Source organism: Arachis duranensis, chromosome 8 (genome assembly GCF_000817695.3).
Source record: "Arachis duranensis cultivar V14167 chromosome 8, aradu.V14167.gnm2.J7QH, whole genome shotgun sequence".
Taxonomy (NCBI): Eukaryota; Viridiplantae; Streptophyta; class Magnoliopsida; order Fabales; family Fabaceae; genus Arachis; species Arachis duranensis.
Window position 1 is genome coordinate 36,056,498 of NC_029779.3, and position 26,098 is coordinate 36,082,595.

A 26,098-nucleotide genomic window follows, 5' to 3' on the forward strand; every position below is an offset into this window, starting at 1 on the left:
CGTCACACGTAATTTGTTTTCAAACTTAAGAAATACGTCTTGGAAGTCAATACTAGAGACGAAGTCAGTCAACTCATCAACAAATAATCACAAGTCCACAACTAGTAGTTTACACTAATTTATCATCACAAAATAGATATTTTATACGGTAAAATATTATTTTGATGTCTAATATTTTAATTGAATTTTAATATTTTAATTATCGTATTTTAGTCTAAAAAATTTTTAAATATCATATTTTAATCATACAAAATTTTAAACGAATTTAGTGTTGTTTTATTATTAAATTTGATACGAATAATTAGTATAATAAAAAATCAATAAGATTTAATTTTAATATATAAGTAAAATTAATCCATCAACAATAATAATTAATGTAAAAGTTTTTCATTTAATTCTAAAGAATTGATGATTCACAGATAGCATTTGAAATTTATTTACAAGAAAATAAAAAAAAAATATTTAAAAAAATTTAATTTATTTTTTTAACACATAAAAAAAAATGAGTTACCAGCAACTTGTTAATGACTTAATATACACATCATTCATTGCATTAACTATTTATATCAAATTTAATAGTAAGATAATATTAAATTTATTTAAAATTTTTTAAAATAAAAATAAAATATTTAAAATATTATAGACTAAATTAAAATTTAACATAAATATTTTATTAATTCTATTATTTATGCTTCTTTAGGATAACATTACTCAATTTTATTCTTTATACCTAGGTGCATCTTTTCATCGCAGCCTAACTAAAATAATCATATTAACCATTATATCAATTACTCTTATAGTATATATATTAAAACAATTATATTACAGATATACTAAATTAACTACTAAAATTAGTTATTAAAATAAAATATATATTAAAAATAAATTAAACAATACATATATTTATATATAAATACATAATTTTATTTGTCATTATTTTATTTATTTGGTGTAATCTCTCAGGAATTAGATATAACATTTTTAATACTCAAAATCTTCCATGTATCTTAGCTTCTAGTATTCTAGTTGTTTATGTATTTGTCCCTCATAAAGCTATTGCTATGGAACGGTTCATCACCTGGCTTCTGTTGTGCTTTTCATTGTTGCACGATACTGCCATCTCCATTACCATAGAAACCATTAGCACTTCACAATCCCTCACTGATGCTGACATCATGCTTTCACCTAGCGGAACCTTTGCATTGGGATTCTTCAGTAGTCCAGAAAATTCTAAACATCGTTACCTTGGAATATGGTACAATAGAGTATCAACAACCACCGTTGTATGGGTTGCCAATAGAAACAAACCACTCTACCACTCATCCGGAGAGTTGAAGATCGCCCAAGACGGGATTCTAGAGCTTTACAACAGTAGCACCATTGTTTGGTCTTCCAGCTCATCAAGATTTTCACAGAAACCCGTTATTGCGGTTCTTTTGGATTCTGGTAACTTCATTGTGAAGGAAGCAGTCAGAAACAACGACGATTCAACAAGTTTTCTTTGGCAGAGTTTTGATTACCCTGGTGACACTTTGCTACCAGGGATGAAGCTTGGAACCGATTTAACAACCGGCATGAATAGGTACCTAACTTCGTGGACAAGCCGCGATGATCCATCTTCAGGCAACTACACATTTCAGCTTGATATCACTGGTTATCCGCGATTATGTATAAGAAATGGCGAATCCAAGGAGCATTGTAGTGGATCTTGGAATGGTGTTCGGTTTAGTGGAGTTCCTCTGCTAAAACAGAATTCCATATTCAACTATTACTTTGTCTCTAACCAAGAAGAGATATATTATACATTTGAGCTTGTTAATAGCTCAGTCTATTCAAGGTTTTCGCTAACCGTGGATGGAATCATGACGCGTTATGTCTGGAATGCTAAGAATCAAAGCTGGAGCATCTATCTAGCAGTACCAAAGGACTTGTGTGATTATTATGGCAAATGCGGCGTGTATGGTAGTTGTAACATAGACAACTCCCCAGCATGTGGATGCTTGAAAGGATTTGAACCTAAGATCCCAGAAGAATGGAATCAAGCTGATTGGTCTAGTGGCTGCAACAGAAATAATTCGTTAAGCTGTCGCGGAGATGGATTTGCAAAATTTTCTAGTCTCAAGTTACCGGACACAGAGAGGACATCATGGTTAAACAAAACTCTGAGCCTTGAGGAATGTGCTGAAATCTGCATCAGAAACTGCTCTTGCACTGCTTATGCTGCATTAGATATCAGGAAAGAGGCAAGTGGATGTTTACTGTGGTATGGTGACTTAATAGATATTAGAGTACTGAATGATCCACAACAAGATATTTATGTCAGAATGTCAAAGAAAGATCTAGGTAGGTTTTGAAGTTCATCATTTCATCTTTATCTCCCAATTTTGGAAGTACCTTCTTTTTGTTTCTCTTTTTGTTATTGTTTTCAGGATATCATATCTTCTGTTTGTTTGTGGTTTTCTAGATGAAGATGAAAATTTGAAACACAAATCTGACATCCGAAAGCTGCAGATTATTGTTTCTAGCTCAGTCATATCTGTAGGGATTTTGATCCTCTGCCTATCCTTCACCCTGTATAGATGCAAGAAGTACAAAATAAACTATAGTAAGTCACTTTAATATGCATGAGAAAATTTAATTAGCAGATTTCTTTTCTTTTTGTTATGCTTTGCTATTTGATCTTTACACGTTGCTTTTGCTTACTGAATTCAGGAAGCATGAGAGGCAAACCAGAAACAGATGCACATGCAATACAAGAGCATCAAAAGGAGGAAGAACTAGATCTACCCTTGTTTGATTTAGCTACACTTATTTCTGCAACCAATAACTTCTCTGCGAATAACATCTTGGGAAAAGGTGGTTTTGGAACTGTTTATCAGGTAATATTGTATATCAGCCAAGTTTTCAGCTTCAGTACATGATTTATGAATACATGAACCCGGAATGTCAAATCTTTGTAATATTTTTCCTATGTTGTGCTACTCATGCTTAAAAATAACTGGCTATTCGTTAATGCTATGATGCTCAAGTGATTTAGTCTGGGTATTAATGAAAGGCTAGGAAATTTAGTTGATTGAGATGACCAACAAGTCCATCATTTGAAAAGAAACACTTTTTTGTTTCTGTAGTAAATAATTTTTGTAAAACAAAAAATTTCAAACTAGAAAATTTTGCATTTGATATTGAATTAAGATCAACATATATAGGTTGCCATTATGTTAACAGTATTTAAATTAAGAAGCCGAACTGAATCTAGGATCCAATTCACCATTATGTTAACAAATATTTAACTCAAGTATGTTTCTTCCAAAGATTGATGTTCCCATCAAATATATATTATTGCAATATTCAGGGTATGCTGGAAGATGGAAGAGAAATAGCTGTTAAGAGACTCTCAGAAAATACTAGACAAGGTCTTCAAGAGTTCAAAAGTGAAGTAATGCATGTAGTCAAACTTCAGCATAGGAATTTGGTGAAGCTTCTAGGATGTTGCATTGAAGCAGATGAAAGGATGTTGGTGTATGAGTTTATGCCAAATAAAAGCTTGGACTACTTCATATTTGGTTTGTTTCCACTTGATACCTAGTTTTGGTTTCATTTACTGTTGAATATTTTCTAAAGTTTGGGTAATAGAGCTTATAGATTTCTACCAGATGTAGTTAGAGTAACTAGTTTAATGTTTAGCAATCATAAAATGAAGGGAAATAAAGTATCTTCAAAACTAATTTCCCTAATGTTGGTTAAGTTGTTTTCCCTAAAATGAACTGTCTAAAATATGAGCTACAAAAACTACTTCAATATCAAAATTTGGCTAATCAATTATCAACTTTTATCATTTTTATGTGGTTTGAAGTCTCCCAAAATAATCAGTCTATAACATCAGTATCATATCCCCTTCTCACATAGATTAAGTGACATGTGCTCTATTCTTTTTTTTTTCCCAGATAATGAAAGGAGCATATTATTAGATTGGCCTCAACGCTTTCTTATCATTATTGGCATTGCACGAGGTCTTCTTTATCTCCATCAAGATTCAAGGCATAGAATAATTCATAGAGATCTTAAAGCTGGAAATATTTTGTTAGATAATGAAATGAATGCTAAGATTTCTGACTTTGGATTAGCCCGAAGCTTTGCAGGAAATGAAAATGAAGCAAGTACAGTAACTATTGTTGGAACTTAGTAAGTAGTTGATTACTTTGTAAGTAGTTAAAAATTAGCTTTCTAACCAAAAAAAAAATATTTTTCATATATTTGTATAAATTTTAAAAAATAGCCTAAATTTCAAAAGTATTGGTTCACAAACGTTTTTGAAAAAGCTAAACAAATTAGCTACCGATTAAGATTAGTTTTTGACTTCTTTTCAACTATATACAAAATCAAATTGTTTTTTTTTTTTTGAAAATAGAAACCAACACAACCAATAATTTTACCTTGTTTTGAAGATGTATGTTCATGTTTTGTGGTTTTGTGCAGTGGATATTTATCACCAGAGTATCTTATTGATGGAATATTCTCAACAAAATCTGATGTCTACAGTTTTGGTGTGCTACTATTAGAGATTGTTAGTGGAAAGAGAAATAGAGGATTCAGCAATAAAAATCATCGCTTTAATCTTTTAGGGCATGTAAGCTTTACTTTTATTTTTTCTTGTTATTTATTGACTGTGAAGTATGAATGCTTAACTTATTATTTGGTTTTAGCCTATAAAATTTCAGTTCAAACATCTTTTTCAGGTAAATATAGTTCAACCATTTCCAGCATTTACTTTTTATCCTTACAACAATTCAATTTTGATATATGTTCATAAATTTTCAAAAACTTTTAGTCTTATTAATTCTTGAAAAATTATAATAATTTGGTTTTGTTATTCTGAAAATAATATATTTTGGAAGACTTGAACCGAATTATCATCCATAATTTTGCAGGAATTGATAGGGACTTTTGCAAAATACTTTGATAAAAAAAATGTTTGTATAGATCAAAATTAAAAGTTATGATATTTATTAATCCTATTATTATTAGAGTTTAACTTTAATATATTTATCATTTAATTGATTGAATCTATTCAGGTGTGGACATTTTTCATGGAAGGTAACTGCATAGAAATAGTTGACACATCCATTAGAAATGCAGCCAATTTATCGGAAGTCATGAGAGCAATTCATGTGGGCCTATTATGTGTGCAACAAAGTCCAGAAGACAGGCCGAGCATGTCGTATGTGCTTATGATGCTGAGTAGTGAATGGATATTGCCTCAACCAAAAATGCCTGGCTTCTTTACTGAGAGAGATTTGGTTGGTGGCAGCACCACTTCATCAATTAATGGACTCACAATCACTCAGATGGTTCCACGGTAGATCTTATTTTTTGAGGAGAAAAATTTAAGTAACATAGTTAAGCTGTTTAGGATTATTTTATTAACCTGTTTATGGAAATAATATAAATATATGAGCAACTAAATTTCCAATTAAATTTGAACTATAATCAAATGATATAATTCAAGTTTATATATGTTAGATTAGAGTTTTCTTTTGTTTATAAATGAAAATAAAAATAAAAATTTTAAAAGGGTTTGTTTGGGTGTCATTTTCGAAAAAGATTTTTTTTAAATGATATTTTTTTAAAAGATCTTTTACAATATTTCATATAAAAATATATTTTTATCTATCAATTATGTTTGAATAAAATAAGATAAAAGTATTTTTTTATTTATTTATTACGTGAAAAATATATTTTTTTAAGAAAAAAAAGATCTTTTAAAAAAGGATAAAGTATACTTTTTGCCTCTGAAATTTGGCAAAAATTTAAAAAAATATCTCTAAGTTTTATTTTGTTTCAGTTTTGTCTCTGAAAGTTTTTTATTTGCATCAAATATACTCTCGACGCCTAAATTTCTAAAAAATTTAAGACCAATCTAACAATAATACATGAAAATTATGCTTAGTTTGCTTGTGTTGAAGGTTGTTCTTATGAAATTGTTGTTGAATTGGTATTAAATTTTTTGAAAAATTAGCCGACAATGGTATATTTGATGCAAATCGAAAACTTTTGAGACAAAAATTAAAACAAAATAAAACTTAAGAATATTTTTAAAATTTTTATTAAATTTCAAGAACAAAACATATACTTTATTCTTTAAAAAAGATATAAATTATAGCTTTTCAAAAAATATATTTTTTATTTTTCTAATATTTTTATTTTTACCATTAAAAAATTATCAAACATACTAAAAAAATAAAAATAAAAAAATCTTTTTTCAATAATTTTTTTTATTGATTGAATGCCCCAAACAAGAAAAAAGAATAAAGTCAAGACAAAACATTTTCGGCGGTCAACAATATTTATGTGGGATCATAATCAACGATTCGTAGTGACTCCACAATGGAGGAATTCTATTGCCAACAATGGATTCCATTTGTGCTCCTAGTGTTAGAAATCATGTCCAAGTATTTTGGGAATCTTGATCACACCAAATCACCAATCGATTGTTACAACTTACAATTTTATTAAGAAATTCTATATTTGGTAAAGTGGTCTTATGTATAATCGTATATATTCATATCAGTAAAAACATATTTTTCATTAAAATAAATTTTCAGTGAAAAGTCAGGGAAAAGTGACCAAAGATAGATAAAATAAAATAAAGAGATGGTTATTTTTTACGACTTAAAATATAACTTATAATATTAATTTTAATTTATTGCTTCAATTTCTGTGCAATAATCTAAAATAAATAAATAAATATACGCCGCCAAAGCATCATATAATTATGTAAAAAAAAATATGAATCAATGTATTATTAGTCTCATCCATTATTTTTTAATGTTTTATTATTAGTATAATATTTAAAAGATAAATTAATATATATAAAAAAATCAAACACGCTGCTTATCATAATGAGATGGAATACAGTATGAACTCTTAGAATTAATGTGCAACTGTCAATTATTCCATAATATCTTCCTCTGTCATGTTCATTTTATTCAAGTCTTTCATATTAAGAAAAGAAAGAGTGATTAAGACTGAAGTCAATAAAAGTTAACAAACAAATAAAAAAAAAATAGTTAATTATCACTATATTCTATTATCAGAAGTCAAAAACTATCATCATAAAATTGTTTCTGGTCAGAAAACGCGGCCAGGAAGTGGTGCAGACAATTATTTTTTCCCAATAATATACAAGAAAGAGTAGAAAGAATTACACATAATCCACAAAATTTTCAAAAGCAGATATAATATTGTGTTTTGTTCACGTTGACTGACTTGGTCAAAGAAAATATTTCCAAGTTTTCAGGTCACAAAATTCAAACAGTGTTCTGTCACTCACATGAGTTTCATTTAATGCTAATCATAGATATTCAATCCAGCATTCGTACATCATCAGAAGCTGGAAAATGACATGAACATGTAAGACATGTATGCTATTTTCTCTTAGTCTTTGATTATTAGGTTAATTTGTACATCATCTTGATTATTTATTTAATTTTTTTTTTTAACAGGGAATGAACATGAGCATAATGATGAAAAGCTTCTTCACCTTGCTTCTGTTTGGTTTTTTCTCTGTTCTGAACAATACGGTGGCTTCTACTGCAAGCGACGCTATTGATACCTTGCAATCCATAAGTGATAATAAGGGTGACACCATGGTTTCAGCTGATGAAACCTTTGCACTTGGATTCTTCAGCCCAACAAATTCCAAGAACCGTTACATTGGGATTTGGTATAACAAAGTCCCAATACAGACAGTTGTATGGGTTGCCAACAAGGATAACCCCCTCACTGACTCCTCAGGGGTCTTGAAGGTCAACGCTACCGGAATTCTCGTCCTTCTCAACGGTAACAAGGAAGTAATCTGGTCCTCCAACACAACCGGACCGGCGAAAGATCCGGTTGCAAAGCTTTTGAGTTCTGGAAATCTTGTGCTGCAAGAAAGAAGCAATAACAGAGCGGACGGCTTTTTATGGCAGAGTTTCGACTATCCATCCGACACTCTTCTGCCTGGACAGAAGTTTGGAGTGAATCTAGTCACAGGACTGAACCGATACTTGACATCGTGGAAGAATTCGGATGACCCTTCTCGCGGTAACTATACTTATGGACTGGATATCCATGGGTACCCGCAGTTATTTATAAGGGAAGGTAGTGCCAAAAGATTTCGTTTCGGATCATGGAATGGTGTTCAGGTTAGCGGGGTAGCTCAGTTGACAGAGAATCCAATATTCATTTATGAATTTAGTTATAATGAGGAAGAAGCATATTTTATATATGAGCTAATCAATAGTTCAGTTCTTCATAGGCTTCGATTGTCACCAGATGGATTTAGCCACCGTACTACTTGGAGCTATGAAAAAATGGAATGGGTCACTTTTTTCCACATACCAGCGGATTCCTGTGATTACTATGCAAAATGTGGTGGTTATGCGAGCTGTAATGTAAACAAATCTCCTATATGTAATTGCTTGGATAAATTTGTGCAAAATGGAACAAAATGTGTAAGGAGAACTTCACTGAACTGCCATGAAGACGGGTTCTTGAAGTATTCGGGGCTAAAATTACCGGACACAGATAAATCATGGTTTGATAGAACCATTAGCCTTGAAGAGTGCAGGGTTTTGTGCTTGAAGAACTGCTCATGTACAGCTTATGCACCTTTAGATATCAGCAGCGGTGCAAGGGGGTGTTTACTTTGGTTTGATGATTTGATGGATATGAAAGAGTTGAATTCATCTCTTCAAGATGTTTACATAAGGATGGCAAAGACAGAATTAGGTACACTATCTATTCCTCAAGCTTTGTTTTGTTTCTTTTGCCTTTTTAATTTGTTGAGTTTAATTTTAATGTTTTGATAGTATAAATTGTTTAATCACATCTGTTCTTTTGGTTGATCATTCATACGGTCGATGTAAAAGTAGTTATTTCTATTAATATAGTGTTACGTAATTGGATGCACATATAAAATTGTTTTACGCTGACAATGTATCAAAATTACATTCTTAATTTGTTTGTTTCATGTTATATACCTTATCAAACTTTTAATAACTATTTTAAATTTCTCTATTTTCTTATAATGCCTGCTTTCTTAGGAAGTTTAGAAGTGCAGAAATCAAACAAATCCAATACTAGGAGGAAGCAAGAGGCTATCATCATAAGCTCCTCTTTGTTGTCTTTTGGGGTTTTAGTCTCTTGCTTGGCATTGGTCTTTTATAAATGGAAGACAAGGCAAAAAGGCAGTTAAGTGATTTCTTAAATTGTGTTAACATTGAACATGTTCTACATTTCTTTTTGTTCTGATATTAAACACAACATGTTACTTTGCAGGAAATATGAGAAGAAATCAAGAAACAAAAGCAAGTGTAACAAATGATGATCAGCATGAGGAAGATATAGATTTACCCTTGTTTGATATTTCTACAATTGCTTCAGCAACAAATAACTTTTCAAGTGATAACATACTGGGACAAGGTGGTTTTGGATTAGTCTATAAGGTAACCAAATGTTAAAATTGTCATTTCTAGAATCTAGAATGCATAATGTTTAGTTAATCTATTATATACTACTAATTTTACAACTCAAATGTGTTCTATGTCACTCTCTTATTATAATTGAAATCAAATCTTTTCCTCCAAAATTAAAAAATTCTCTCATTCTCTCTCTCTCTCTCTCTCTTTCTATCTCTCTCATTCTTTCATTCACTCTATCTCTTTTGTATATCATTATCAATAACTAATTACAAATTTGACAATCAAAATATATATGACATTCTCTAATTATATTTAAATTAAATTGAAATTAAAATATAAAATTGAAATATAGCTATATTATATATATTACTAACTAATTCAATAATTAAAATGTGTCACATGACACTCTCTTATTAAAATTTAGAAAAAATATTTTCCTCTAAAATTAGTAAACCTCTTTCTTGCATTCTCTTATCTATCTCTCTTTTTTTTTCTTTCTCTCTATCATTCCCACTCTATATATAATATATAATTTATATTTTATATTAGTAATTTGACAAATCAAAATGTGTCACCAGATATTTTTTCATTATAATTAAAATAAATTTTTTCTTAACTTTCAAAATTAACAAACTCCCTCTCTCATTCTTCTTCTTTATCTTTCTCTCTTTTCTCTTTTCTTTCATTCTTTATTTTTCTCTATTTTTCTATTCTGCAAAAAATAAAATTAATAACATAATATAATTTAAATAAAAAATATTATTATATGCATATTTTTTATTTAATTTTAAATTTTTACTGCTTATCTTTCTAATCTATATTTTTACTTCTTTTTCTTCAAATATTTATTACATATAATTTAGAAAAAATACTAATGATGTGATTAAAAGTTAGAATTAAGATTCAATTATTTAAAAAAAATAATTTAAGTTAATTTTATAACTATCAATATAATTTTTTATACTAATATCTAATTATATTATAAATAGTAAGTATAAAATTTAATTATTTCTATGTATGCAACAGACTTAACACCTAATCAAATATAAAAGTATACACGTTAAATTTTTTTAAATTTTAGATAATGAATATTAAAATTAATTATTAGTAAAAAAATAAATTCTTTCATATGAAAATAATAACTAAAAACTTATTATTTAATTTTTTTTATCCACAAAGATCTTGGTCTTTTTAGTCGATAGAGACTTTTGTCCTTACGATCTTTTCGTAAAATTAGTTTAATACTATAAAACTTTTGTGTCATAATCGATAATGTCATGAAGGACGTAGTTTTAAAAGATTTATATTTCTGTAATGTTATTACGAAAAAAAATACTAGTTTAATTTTAATTTATATTTGACTGGCCCTTAACAGAATAGATTTTAATACATCAGATTGTTATAACTTTCAGGGTATTTTAGAAGATGGAAGAGAAATAGCTGTCAAAAGACGTTCACAGAATTCAACCCAAGGACTCAAAGAATTCAAAAATGAAGTTAAGCATGTTTCCAAACTTCAGCACAGGAATTTAGTGAAGCTACTAGGGTGCTGTATTCAAGCAACAGAGAGGCTTCTGATTTATGAATTTATGCCCAATAAGAGCTTGGACTTCTTCATATTTGGTTTGATTCTACAAGCCTTATGCATTGTTCGAAATAACTTTCTTAAAGTTTATTTTTTATGTTGTTAAAATTTAAAAATGCAGTTAGTCCTTGTTGCACAATTCTTTCAAAGTCACAGTTGATGATCTTATTAGAAAAATTTTCTAACTTGGGAATTATAACAGATGAACAGAAGGCTATGTTACTAGGTTGGCCGACGCGTTTGCATATAATCAATGGGATTGCTCGAGGTCTTCTTTACCTTCATCAAGATTCAAGACATAGAATAGTTCATAGAGATCTCAAAGCCGCCAATGTATTGTTAGACGCAGAAATGAACCCAAAAGTATCGGACTTTGGATTGGCTAGAAGCTTCGGAGGAAATGAAGTTGAAGCAAGCACACAAAATGTGGTTGGAACCTAGTAAGTCTTTTGAACAATCAACATAATAATGACTCAACTTGTCTAGTTTCTATTATAATACCACTCCTCCCAAAAGCTTAAATTAATAGGAAGAAATACATAAACAGTTATATCTCCAACACGCACCTTAAGCAAAAGTCTCTTTTTGAATTTGTTTTGATTTTTTTCGCCAAGGCTTTCTTTCTCTTTTCATTTGCTTTATGTTTATGTTTATGTTCTTCCTTTTTTTCTAAATAAATTTTGGAATATGAATGTGCAGTGGATATCTATCACCAGAGTATGTAATCGATGGAGTGTACTCGACAAAATCCGATGTATTTAGCTTTGGTGTGTTGGTATTGGAAATCGTAAGTGGGAAGAGAAACAGAGGCTTCAATCATCAAGATCACCACTTTAACCTTCTTGGTCATGTAAGCATGGACTTGAATTATAATTAATCAAGCTTGATATTCTTCTAAGTTCTATTATCAACCAAATGTTTGAAATATGTGCAGGCATGGAGATTGTTTACAGAAGGCAAAGGCTATGAAATAGTTTGTAATGCAATAAGAGACACATCGAATTTATCTTCGGTTCTAAGATTGATCCATATAGGACTACTATGTGTGCAGCAGAATCCAGATGACAGACCAAGCATGTCAAGTGTGGTTTTAATGCTGAGTAGTGAAATTGCATTACCTCAACCTAAAATGCCTGGATTCTTTACAGAGAGAGAGATGGGAGGTGATGTTTCTTCATCAAGTAGTTATAAAGCAGTCTCAAATAATGATTATACAGTTAGTTTATTGGAAGCTCGATAGACGAAGATAGGTGACATTTTCGTGCACGAAATCGTGCAATATTTAATAGATATGTGTATTTTATTTAATTAGAATGAGACCTGGCGTTGTACGAATTCAAATAAATAATAAAAGTGATTGATAATATTATAAAAATAATTTTAAATACATAAATATGAATGCAAATTATAAATATTTTTTTGAAAAGTATGTTTCTTAAAATTATGGAACTTTAATTATATGAAAATATGAGTCATAACTCATAAACATTTCAAGGTTTTATGTAATATAGTTATTATTTATATAATCTCTAAAGTTATCTTTATTAATTTATGTTTCAAAAGTTAAAATCTTTTATATCTATTTGATAAGTATTTTTCATTGAATAAGATTAAAATATAAATATTTAAATAAAATAAAATAATATTCAATAACTATCTTAACTTGAATCAATTAAAAAATAACTGTGGTAAAGATCTCCGGAGGGACCCAGAGGAGGGGTGAGTAGTGGCCTCGACTCCCCCAAAATTTTAAGAATCTATATTTATATATAAAATATGTATTTAAAAAATAAAAAATATTATGTAATTTAATAGTTTTATATGTATTATTTTTTATTATGTGATAAATTTATGTCTTAATTATTTAATTCACTAATATTTTCAGTTAACTAATTTAATATCATACCCTTTAGTTAATAAGATATGTGATAATTTTTAACTAAACACGTTATAAATTATTAGTATTTTATAATTTTATAATGCACTATTGATATTGTTATATTTTTTTATGTAATTATCATATTAAAAGTAAAATTGTAAAAAAAATTATAATTATATATATTTTAATAAATTTTTTAAAAAATTAACTCTAATAACTATATGTTAATTATTTTTATGAAATAAAAAAATTATCTAAAATTCGACTTCTCCATATTAAAATTTCTGGATCCGAAAAGATCGAATACAAATTATAATTTTATTTAACATTATTATAGTTATTTGGGTGTTTTATAATACTATTAAAGTGCATGCAAAAAAGTATTGGATTATCACTTAATTAAGCATAAAATTGATTATAATAGTCTAAAATTAAGAATTAGCAGTAATATTTCTTTTCCTGTAAAACAAATTATATAAGAGTAGTTTGACGTCTTTTAATTATAGTATAAGGCTATAAGCCTTTTATCAGTTTTTATTTTTTGAAACATTCTAGCATACCTATTTCCTATAAATTATTTTTAAAAAATTGTGATTGTAAAAACAAATGAATAATCAATTTATTTCGTGTCTCTACAAAAGATTTAAGATATTTTAATATATAATTTTAGCATCTAACACATATGTAATGCTTTAGATAAAAAAAAATATTAATTATTGTGAGAACAGCTAAAAAATATGAATTGAATCATGAAAAGAATATTTAACATTATTAAAAAGAGATTTTAATTGCGAGGATTATGTTGCTAATTATTATGAAAACTGTTACAAGAATTTTTTTTTTACCAAAAATAGGAGACTCGAATCCGCAACTTCTTAATTGAGTATGAGAAGACTATGACATTTGAGCTATTACTCATTGACATTAAAATTAAAAAAAATATATATTTGATTTCATAATAGAATTACATCTATATTAATATGCTGATATGGCAAAATTCTAAAGAATCTATATGTCATTATTTGAAGAAAAAGTATAATTGAACAACATAAATATTAAACAATGTGAACAACGGTTTAAAATAAGAATGATTTAAATCAGATTAATAATTAATTAAATTTATTTAAATTTTTGAATTTAAATAATTAGAATTAATTAGTAACATGTTCTAAAACACGTTGCGATCCCTTCTCTCTAACCGCACCGTGACCATTTGCATTTTCCACCATTACCGGAGAGAGCGCCAACCCAAGATGACCAACCACCACCACTGGAGAGAGCGCCAACCCAAGGTGATCGAAGCCGCAATTGTCGCCAAGCGTGCCTTTCCTTTCGAGAACACTGCTGTCCCCGCACCCCGTGCAGTCATAGCCTTACGTTTTTGACGAATTCGTGCTACCGCTGTCATTGCGATTCACGATATTAGAACTGCCGCCGCAACTGCTGGCTCATGACTGTTGAGGGTGGCACCACTGTTGCTAACCCAAGCTCATTACTCGTTTTTGGTGTTGAAGGCATGCTATTGAGACTGTTGATGAAGTTATCATTCCAATCAATCAAATGGCAATATTGTAAATCTGAGCGTTGATGAGAGTCAACGTGATGACAAATTATGCCGTGAAAATTTTATACGCTATGTAGATGTTTATTTTTCATGCAAATGGGATGTTTATTATTCATGTAAATTGAATGTCTGTTCTTAATGTAAATGGGATGTTTATTCTTAAAACAAATGGCTTACCTGCATTCGGAATTGGTAATGGCGGGAGACAGCAGCACTGGGGAGCTTTTTCGCCGGCGAGGGAGACTGCATGTTGGGGTAGGTGACGGACGGCTGACTACAGTGAAAAAGGGGTTCGAGCGAGTTAGAAGGGGTGTAATTAGGTCAAAGTGAAATTAGATAAAGAGAAAGTTTAGGGGGCCAGTACTTTTATTAAAATCTGGCCAGCACTTAACTAGCAAAAGAAAAGTGAATAATCCCATACCATTAGATGAAATCTTACACCATTAAAAATACTAATAATAAATAATTGATGGTTACAAATCACAAAACTTGCTAGCCCCGACACTCGATAAAAGTGGTGAATTTATGGTGAAAGTGAAATTGAATGGTTAGCGAATTTGAAACGCAACTTGTTATTCATATTGTTCATATATACCTCTCATTGTTTACTTAGCGAAATTGTTACTTAAATATAGAATGACTTTGATATAAAATAATTTTGGAATTAACTTTTATAAAGATAAAATAGATAGATAAATATTTATTCTTATGTTAAACTAATAAAACTCTTCTTCCTTATTAAGCTCTTGTTACATTTGTGATTTTGGACTTTGGAAATGAATACAAATGTCTATGTATAAGCTATGTTGAACTTAAAAGACTAATAATTTTAATTTTTATTGGCCAATATTTTTAAAAATATAATATTTTTAGTTTAATAATTTAATATTATTTTTTATTAATAATTTTAAATATTAGTGATTAACAGCTAACTAAAAAATAACAACTTGTATTGGCCTTATAACATTGCTTTTGTTGATTTTATCACGGTTGGCCATCTAGTTATTTCTACCTCTTTGAAATTAAAAAAAAAAATTCAAAAGCCAATCACCTTTAGCTAACAGTTATCTACTTATCTTCGTGAGGTGCAAACGAGAGTGCAGAGCCACAGAGCAATCAACCCAATCATGTTATTATGCTTCTAAAACTTAAAAAACCTTTTTTTTTTTTAATTTAAATTAATTTATCTTCATTTGTTATTGTAGAAAACTTTATTAGTATTTTTTTAGTTATTAATCTGTCCGAAGTATAAATTTTTAGGAATTTATTTGTCATTTTATTTTTAAAATTATCTCAAACGTCTTATTTGATTTAAGAGAAAAAAACAAATATGTCTCTAATTTTTTAATTAAAAAACACATAAATTTTTAATTAATTAAAAATATAAAAATATTTTTAATTTTTTAAAATATGAGATATTTAAGTCTCTTCGTTTAAAATATATAAGAACCAATCAGTCTCCTAAAAAAATTTAGATGCAGGGACGGAGGTGTATATGGCTCTCCAAATTTTAATTTTTTAAAAAAAATAATAAATTTAATAGAGATGAACCCTTCTTTTATTACTCAACTTCTTCCTGGACAAAAAAAATTAAATTATAATATATAAATATAATTCATTAATCATTTAGAATAAATCCAAAAAATAAGCTCATTTTTGTATAGTGTTAATAAGATATAATAATATAGTCCATTTTATTTAAAAAATAAAATATAAACCATTATTTTCTTCTTAATGTCCTCATTTAGACAAAAAAAATCTTTCACTTTTACTTTGCAATTGTAACAATTTTTTCTATTTTTCTTTTTTTTATCTCTTTAATTTTTTATCTTCTACTCTTTGACATTTTGTTTGTAAATTAAAAAAATTATAGTTTAACAAGTGATTTTTTACTTTTTTTTACAAAAAAATCCTATTTTTATTTTTTGTATTTCAAAAAAACTATAACAAATCCAATTTTTACTCCATCCATCCGACTAGTTCCGGGTTCGAGTCCCGGGTAACCCATATAATATATGGAATATATATATTAATTAATATAGATATAATGATATCCATATTAATTTTAATTATAAAATCTATAAGAAAATACATCGAAATTATATTTATATAACAGTATATGTATATACCATAGTGAATTCATAATCATTTTCATTCTTTGTTTATTTTATTAGAATGGGGTAAAAAAAACCAATTTAGATCAATCTAGATGAATAAAAGCATTTTTAACAGATGTATATCAATATATCTTCTTGTTAAACTGACAACTAAAACACATAGTCATTCAAAAGTAGAATATATTTAATATTTTTTTTTACTTTTTTTTCTTAGTCTTGCTTAATTCTGATATTTTTTATATATTTGATTATTTACTTAATTTATTATTTGTTAAGTTTGTATGTTATTATATATTAGTTTGTATAGGTAATTTTTTTATTAATTAACTATTAATTTACAATTTTGTATTATTTATACTACAATGTTAGTATTATTGTTTTGAATTTTAATATCTTATTTTAAATTGAAATATAATTTTTATCTTTTATAAAGATTATAGATTGTAATTTGTATTTTTTACTAAATATATTTTTAATTATAAAATTTTATTTGACTATTTGAATTATGTGTAAGTTTAAAATTGTTGATACATTTTAAGAAAAAAAGATCAAAGGAATGAAAATACATCTACTATTATTAGTCTATTACTACTCCAACACTTGAGAGAATATTAAATTTAATTACTTCAAATTCTCTAACAAATAGTTCAAGAGATCTTGAAATGCGACCAATTATTTGAAATAAATGAGTATTACATATACATGTCGATAAAGACAAAGTTAGTAGTATCTCTTTTTTTTTTTGAAACAAAAAAAGCTTAACACAATAGAGTGGAGCATAAATAACAGGAAATAAAAGAAATCTCAACACAAAAGAAAACTACTACACGAGAGACATCAACTTCCTTGGCCCCCAAGTACTGCCATTAACACCCACCAGGATCACTGGAAATCTATTCTTGGTAGCTCAAAGCCATCCTGCTTTGTATTTTCGCAACACCTGCTTCTTTATTTTTGAAAATTTTATCGTTTCGTTCCCACCAAATGTTCCAAATCACTGCAAAGAACCCAGTCAACCATTTTCTCTTCTCTTGGTTACTAGTGTGCATTCCAGTCCAGCTTTCAAACAGCCCTTTTATGGTACCAGGAACAGCTCAATCTGTACGAAAATGCCTCAATCATGTGCACCATACCTGCCATGTAAGCTCACCTAGGAGAAATAAATGTTGTACAGATTCTACCTCTTTTTTACACAGGACACAAGTATTATTAATATTAGGAATAACACCCAATCTGCTCAATCGCTCCTTGGTATTAACTCTCCCAACTAGAACAAATCCAAATAGCTCCACCCTCGGGGGGGACCACGCTGCTCCAAATCGCACTGGTGAAACTATAACTTGTGATCTCATCAGTCAGAGTTTCCGATTGGATGACTTGCAGAACAGAACTAGTAGAAAAGATACACTTTTTATCAAACTTCCACACAACAGCATCCTCTCGATCCGTTGAGAGCTTCACTGGTCGTAACCTCTCGTGAAGTTGATGGACTAGGTCCATCTCCCATTGGAACAACTCCCTCCTCCAATGAAAATTCCAAATCCACTCTAGGCCATCCTAGAACCCACAGTCCCATATCATATCACCTTGTTGGGTTGAAATGGAGAAGAGTCTTGGAAAACTCACTTTCAGAAGACTGCCTTAAACCCAGTTATCTTTCTAAAACAGGGTTCTGCTTCCATTCCCTACCTCCATTGCCATGCCGCTAGCCATTTTCTGTCATACCCGTTGTTCTTTTATATTCAATTGACATATGTCCTTTCAGGGCCCTCCATTTACCAGTAAGTGCTGGTAAGCTAACATCTCATTCGGGTTCAAATTATAGCATGAACAAACAATCTTTTCTCCACAACGGACAATTCTCCTGCGAGAACTGCCACCACTATTTAAACAGGAGCACTGTGTTTCGAAGCATTGCATCCCCAACTCCTAAGCCGCCAATCTTTTTTGGTGCCTGAACCAGCTCCCACTTAACTAGGGGTGTACCATAATTTCCATCCTCCTTACACCACAAAAACCGCCTCTGTAGGCCAATCAGCTTATCAGCAACCGTCTTCGGCATCTTGTACAGACTAAGGTAATACATTGGTAGGCTATTCAGCACAGATTTAATTAGGACAAGTTTACCTACCTTGTTGAGAACCTTCGCTTTCCATAAGCTTAACTTCGCTTCCACCTTATCTATAATCGGTTTCTAAGTCTTTACCAGGCGCGGGTTTGCTCCTAAAGAAATTCCCATGTATCTAACAGGTAAAACAGCTTGCTTGCATTCCAGGATATCACTTGCCTGATCTACCCATCCTTGCTCGCAGTTCACCGAGATCAGATTCGATTTGTCAAAGTTGATACTCAGACCCGACATCAGCTCAAAGCACCTCAACAAACTCTTATAATTCATAATCGTTTCTGTCTCCAGAGGACAGAACAACATGGTATCATCTGCGAACTGGAGATGTGATAATTCAATATGATTTCCCTTACCAGTAGCGGAGTAATGCGTCCATTTCTGACAGCTTCCCCCAACATCCGATGTAAAACGTCGACCACAAGCACAAACAGAAGTGGTGATAGAGGATCCCCTTGCCTCAGGCCCCTCTCCATATTGAACGGCTTTGATGGGGACCCGTTCATGATAACTGACATAGTAGCTGTGCTGACACACTCCCTTACCCAACTCCTCCATCTTTGGCCAAAACCCATCCTCTGTAACACAATATCAACAAACCTCTATCTGACTTTATCATATGCTTTTTGGAAATCCAGCTTGATTATAGCCATTTTTTCCTTCGCGTCTTAAGCCAATGAACCATCTCACAAGCTATAAGCGCCCCATCATGAATTTTCCTGCCTTTGACGAATGCAGTCTGAGTCTCTCCTACCAGTCCCGGCATAACTGAGATCATCCTTCTTACTAAGACCTTCGAAATCACCTTATACACACACCTCACTATACTAATCGGCCGAAAGTCCGTAATCTCCTTAGCACCCATAAACTTTGGGCTAGTGTCACCCACGTGACATTCACATCCGCAGGTAACTTGGCACTTTGGAAGAACCCCACCACTACTGTAGTGAACTCCTGTCCAATGTCATCCCAACACTGCTTGATAAAGTTCAAATTATACCCATCACTACCGGGCGCCTTATACGAGTCACAGTCCCACACTGCCTCTCTGATCTCCTCCACAGTCGACAATACCTCCAATGCCTCAGCCTTCTCCCTATCAATCTGCTTTACCAACCCCTCCCTAATCCCAATCGTCGGAGCATAGTCCTGCCTATACAGATCCTTGTAGAACCCCCTAATTACAATCTTTATTCTTGCCTGATTCCTTACTAGCCGTCCATGAATCATAAGTGCATCAATTCTGTTATTCCGCATTCTAGCTGAAGCAATGTTATGAAAATACCTGGTATTCTTATCGATGTTTGTAGCGTGTTTGGACTGAGACATCAACTTCCAGTGGAGCTCCTTCCTAGTGTACCATCTTCCACAGAAGCTCACCAACGCCTTCCTTCTAGCCTCCGTCGTACCATCATAGACCCCATCACTAACCATAGTATCAAGCTTCTTTATTTCATCCTCAAACATCATCAGTCTCTTATCCATATCACTGAAGTTATCCTTGTGCTATTTCCGCAACGGTATAGTCAACGCCTTCAGTTTACATGGGAACGGAGCATCTCCCAAGCTTCTCCATTCAATTTTGACCATCCTCAAAAAGCTCGTATGCATAAACCAGGAATCCAGACTTCTAAAAGGGCGGGGGCCTCCTCTTACTCTTGCATCTTCCACAACCAGTAGTATCTCTTTTATTTAATTGGATATTAAATACATATATGTATATTTTTGTATGAATATTTGATTGAGATTATATATATAGATATTTTTTAAAATTTTATCATTAGAAATAGTAATATAAAATATTTTTAATAAATTATTAAACACGGCGCCCTTAATAATTAGCCTAGTTCCGTCCTTGTTGAAATGTTCACGTTTTAGAAAGTAAAAGATGTTATATTTTTAATTAGTCGAAAACTTATTTATCTTTAAGATAAAAAGTTAGGGATAATTTTATTTTATTTTTTAATTTTAACTTTATTGTTAATTTTTTTTACGGTTATTAGTTAGTTAATGTTGTAAAATAAATAAATAAGAAAAAAGAAATAAATATAAAAAGTGTAAATAGAAGACTCTAGAATTAATGTTTACAAATATTATTATCTCACTATAATACTATAATAGAAGTGATTCATATATTTATTAATATTATATGTTGTAGTATACATATATATATGTCCTGTTCATGCTTTTATAGGCATACAAATTTTACTTTTTAAACTTCATTAATTTTACTTCGTCATAAGAATTTGCTCCTTTTAACATAGAAAAATTGAGTCGCTCATAAATAAGTATCCATCCTTATCCATCCTTGTCACAACATTCTCCCTTGGATGCTCATTTAGGATTATACCTCATTAAAACCTTATTAAAGAAAAATCTAATAGAAAAATATTTTAGTGAAGGAAAAAGAGTACAACATCCTTTGTAATGGGAATCGCCTTATTAAAAACCTTGTCAAGAAAAACCCAATAGAAAAAAACCTGACCAAGGAAAAAAGAGTACAGTCTCTCCCTCTTGTCGACATCATTTAATATCTCGAAATTGGCGCATCCTAATCTGATGTACCAATCTTTCAAAGGAGGATTTTGAAAGTGACTTTGTAAAAAAATCTGCAAGATTATCGCGTGAGCGGATCTGTTGGACATCAATTGTTCCTTGATTTTGAAGGTCATGAGTGAAGAAGAATTTGGGAGAAATATACTTTGTTCTATCACTTTTGATGTATCTACCCTTAAGTTGAGCAATGCATGCTGTATTATCTTTAAACAGGACAGTTAGTACTATCTTATGATCAATCAGTTCACATGATGATAGAATATATTAGATCAAACTCCTAAGCCAAAAATACTCGCGACTTGCTTCATGTATCGCTAGTATTTCAGCATGATTAGAGGAGGTTGCTGCTATCGTCTATTCCGTGGACTTCCATGATATAGTTGTACCACCATATATGAACAGGTATCCTATTTGAGATCTTCTTTTGTGTGGATCAGACAAGTATCTTGCATCTGCATAGCCAACTAGTTGTGATTTGGATCCATAGGGGATAAAACAATTACATATCAATCGTTCTATGAAGATATCGAAAGATTTGTTTGATTCCATTCCAATGTCTTCTGGTTGGAGGGAAACTATACCTTACTAATAAATTGACAGCAAATAATATATCAGGTCGTGTATTATTAGTAAGATACATTAGCGCCCCAATGGCACTAAGATATGGTACTTCAGGACCAATGATATCTTCATTTTCTTCTTTAGGACGGAATTGATTCTTTTCCACATCCAAAGACCTTACGATCATTGGGGTACTCAAGGGATGTGACTTATCTATATAAAATATCTTCAAAATCTTTTCTGTGTATCATGTTTGATGAATAAAAATTCCATTTTTTTGTATGCTCGATCTGCAAGTCGAGACAAAATTTAATCTTTTCAAGATCTTTCATCTTGAACTCTTTTTTAGAGTTTTTATAATTGTTGGAATCTTTTCGGGGGTTCCAATGATATTTAAATCATTAGCATACATAGCAATTATAATGAATCCAGATGCAGATTTTTTTATGAAAACACATCGGCAAATATCATCATTCTTGAATCAGTTTTTGGTCAGATACTAAGTAAGACGATTATACCACATTCGCCCAAATTGTTTTAGACTATATAAAGATCTTTGCAATTTAACTGAGTATAACCCCTGTGAATATTCATTGGATGGTTTAGACATCTTTAGTCCTTCAGAAACTTTCATATAGATATCACGATCTAATGATCCATATAAATAGGCTGTTACCACATTTATTAAATGTATATGTAGTTTATGGTATGCAAATAAACTGGCCAAATAATGCGATGTTATTGCATCCACTATAGGGGAATATGTTTCTTCATAATCTATACCGGACCTTTGTGAAAAATCTTGTACCACAAGTCGAGCCTTTGTAGCGTACAACTTCATTTTTCTCATTTTATTTTCTCAAAAATACCCATTTGTATCTAACAAGTTTTACATCTTCTGGTGTACGGACTACAAGTCCAAAGACTTCACGTTTTGCAAGTGAGTCTAACTCAGCCTTCATAGCTTCTTCCCATTTTGTCCATTCATTTCTTTGTCGACATTCTTTGAATGTGCTTGGCTCAATATCCTTACTTTCATTCATGATATTTAATGCCACATTATATGAAAATATTTCATTGACAATTGTCTTATTTCGGTCCCATTTTCTTCATGTAAAGACATAATTTATCGAGATCTCGTCATTTTCACAATTTTCAGGTACCTGAACATCCTCTGGCGTCAAAATTATATCAGAATTTTGGACAACTGCATGTGTCTTTACTATGTCTTCTTCAACAGGAATAGTATTTACCTCTTTTTTTTTCGAGAATTTTCGTCTTTGGAACCAACCGGTTTAACATGCTTCTGACATGAATTTGTTTGGTGGTCACTTGTCCTACTGGGACATCAATTCGAATTGGGACATTTTTCGTTGGTATATAAGATTTGGTTATTCTCTTTGTATCAGAAAATACATCAGACAATTCATTTGCTATTCTTTGCAAATGTATAATCCTTTGAACTTCTAGTTCACATTGCCCTGATCGAGGATCTAAATGCATCAAGGATGATGCATTCCAATTAAGTTCCTTTTTAGAAAGCTTATTCTCTCCCCCTAATATTGAAAATTTTGATTCGTCAAAATGACAATCTACAAATCGGGCTTTAAATACATCTCCAGTTTGTATCTCGAGATACCTCACTATAGAGGGAGAATCATATCCAACATATATCTCTAATTTTCTTTTGGGTCCCATTTTGGCGCGAGAAGGTGGTGCAATGAGTACATATATCGCACATCCGAATAGTCTTAAATTGGAAATATTTGGTTGCTGACCAAAAGCTAATTATATAGGAGAGAATTGATGGTAATTTGTTGGCCTCAGACGAATAAGTGATGCGACATGTAAAATAGCATGCCCTTAAACTGAGGTTGGGAGATTTGTTCTCATAAATAAGGGTCTAGCAATTAATTGGAGGCGTTTAATAAGTGATTATGCTAACCCATTTTCTTTGATGCTCTTCTAGGTTATTTTCTTGTTTTTGGTGCATCCTTCGAGTCATTTTTAGAATCATACCGATTCAGCAACAATCATACTCTTCTTTTCCTTCTTTTTTACCTTTTTTTCTCTGTTTTAGTTGTTTTCTAACCTTCTTTTCACAATTCTCTAAAATAGAAAAAAACATATATCTACACAATATATCTATAAGAAATACACCGAAATTGAAGAAGGAATTCTCTTCAGTTACCATGTCTTGCTTGATCTCAACTTGTATTCTTTTAACCAGCAATTTCCTGGTCCAATGTTGGACCCATGGTGGTACAAGAATTGCATCTTCCGTTTGTGTGTTGATTCGTAGAAATATACAATCATTAGAGCGAAAATGCAGCAATTAACAACATATATTTCTTTTCAACTATGTGCTGTCTAATGCCCCTTATGAGGAAGTTCAGTACATGAACACCCTAATTATGTTCAAGTATTGTGTCCAAGTCAACAATCGGCGGCAAGTGAACCAAAAAAAATTTGTTTACCGTTATTGGCAACAAGGACATTTGAATGTAGAGGATGAATAAGCTCTTGAATCTTAGCCAATTTTTCTCCCCATCAACACTCATCTTCATCATAGGCGTTGGTAATTGGGATAAAGTCTTACTTTGGAAGCTTCTAATAACTTCCTTGCCTTCCTCACTAAGTTCTTGAAAGTTAATTTTTTTTGGATAGAGTGGACCTACAAAAGCATAAAAAAATATATCAAAAATACAAAAATAAGTTGAAAATACACTGAAATTTGAATTTCATAATTTATTACAAAATGGTTTTTTACTTAATGCAGTCGAGCCTAGTGCAACTGCTATATTTTCTGGTATGATTTTGATTATACCATACCGTGTGTTCACTTTATTACAGGACATATCAAAAGAATATGCCAACTCTTTTAAAAGCTTATGTTGCACATTCATCGAAGGGATATGCATCAAACCTCCAAATCCTAATTCTCGAACAATGACTTTCTTCTCATGTTCTGGAAATTTTTGTTAATTAATCTGGTCAAGCATCTCAAATCACGATTTTTTTGTAAATAAATTAGAATTATGTAAATAAACTACATTTATTCAAAATAAATTGAGTTGTTCAAATATATATATATAATGTTAATAGGTGACAAGAGCAACAGATGCACATCAATTCACACGAAATACACCCAAAAACCTTTCAAATACACTGGAATTATATCAAACAATGTGAGTTCAAAATGACATGCAATTCAATGAAACAATACATAAAATGGACAAAAACAGTTGCTGATCTCTCAAATATGTGCAAAAATAACATCACAAGTAGAATAACAATATTCTTTTCTCTAGTTACATTATAAAGCGGACAACAGATATAGTACACCTCAATTCACACGACATACAACCAAAAAACTTCCAAATATACCAAAACAGAAACAAAATACACCGAAAATATTTTCAACAAGTTATGAGACCAACGTGGTTCGAAATATGCAAACACTCAAACATGCACAAAAACAAATTCAAATGCTTCAAACACATGCAGATATTAGTTAAACTATACGAGAAAAATTACGTAACATTTTACGCTGATTTAACATAACAGTTACACCGACTTAACAATTTTACTTCGAAATGAAACGTATAATCATAACAGTAAACATTGAAAGGCAAGCACACGATATGATTGTACTAAATAAAGAGATTTATGAGTATGTAGGTTTTGCGATTAGAATTAGAGAGAGAAAAGTGAGAAAACTGTGAGATTAGTGAACATTACCTTCAATAATTTTTCGTGTTTTTTTTTTCTGTCTTTGTTGTTGAAGATTTCGAATTCAATTTTAAAACTTCCTTGACTTTTTGCGACGATTTTAAGAGATTTTGATCCTTATTTAAATTTTGAGCATTGCAGTTTTGCTTGAGGAAAAAGAATCGTTTGCCATAATGGTTTTTGCGCTATTCAAGAGTTAGGAGAAGTGTGTGTTTACACGTTATCGAAATTGAGGGTTGTTTTTGTTGGGTTGGGTCAATTTGTATGAACTTATATGCTAAAAAACTTATATATATAACACATCTATTAGAGTTATTCTTAATTTATTAGCATTAACTTGTGAGTAGAGTTTATATCTATAATTATTTTGTGTATCCTCTAATTATTTCTAATTATATTTATAAACTTAGTATTTAAAGAATTTTAATTTGATTATAATATTTGACTTAACTATTTTAATAAAATGGTTAATTTTATATAGATTATCTTTTAAAAAATATACATCATACAATATA

At 30.6% G+C, this 26,098-nt stretch overlaps 1 protein-coding gene across 1 annotated transcript; it reads left to right on the top strand.

Moving 5' to 3' along the window:
* The first annotated feature begins 1,040 nt into the window (after window positions 1-1,040).
* LOC107462372 (uncharacterized) lies at window positions 1,041-12,415 on the top strand. Its single transcript, XM_052253374.1, has 15 exons — window positions 1,041-2,343; window positions 2,465-2,605; window positions 2,713-2,879; window positions 3,353-3,563; window positions 3,945-4,182; window positions 4,477-4,627; window positions 5,073-5,356; window positions 5,948-5,963; window positions 7,503-8,772; window positions 9,087-9,233; window positions 9,322-9,488; window positions 10,877-11,087; window positions 11,252-11,489; window positions 11,749-11,899; window positions 11,984-12,415. The coding sequence occupies exons 1-15, from the start codon at window positions 1,062-1,064 to the stop codon at window positions 12,287-12,289; spliced, it is 4,980 nt and encodes a 1,659-aa protein (XP_052109334.1). The 5' UTR covers window positions 1,041-1,061; the 3' UTR covers window positions 12,290-12,415.
* The last annotated feature ends 13,683 nt before the right edge of the window (window positions 12,416-26,098 follow it).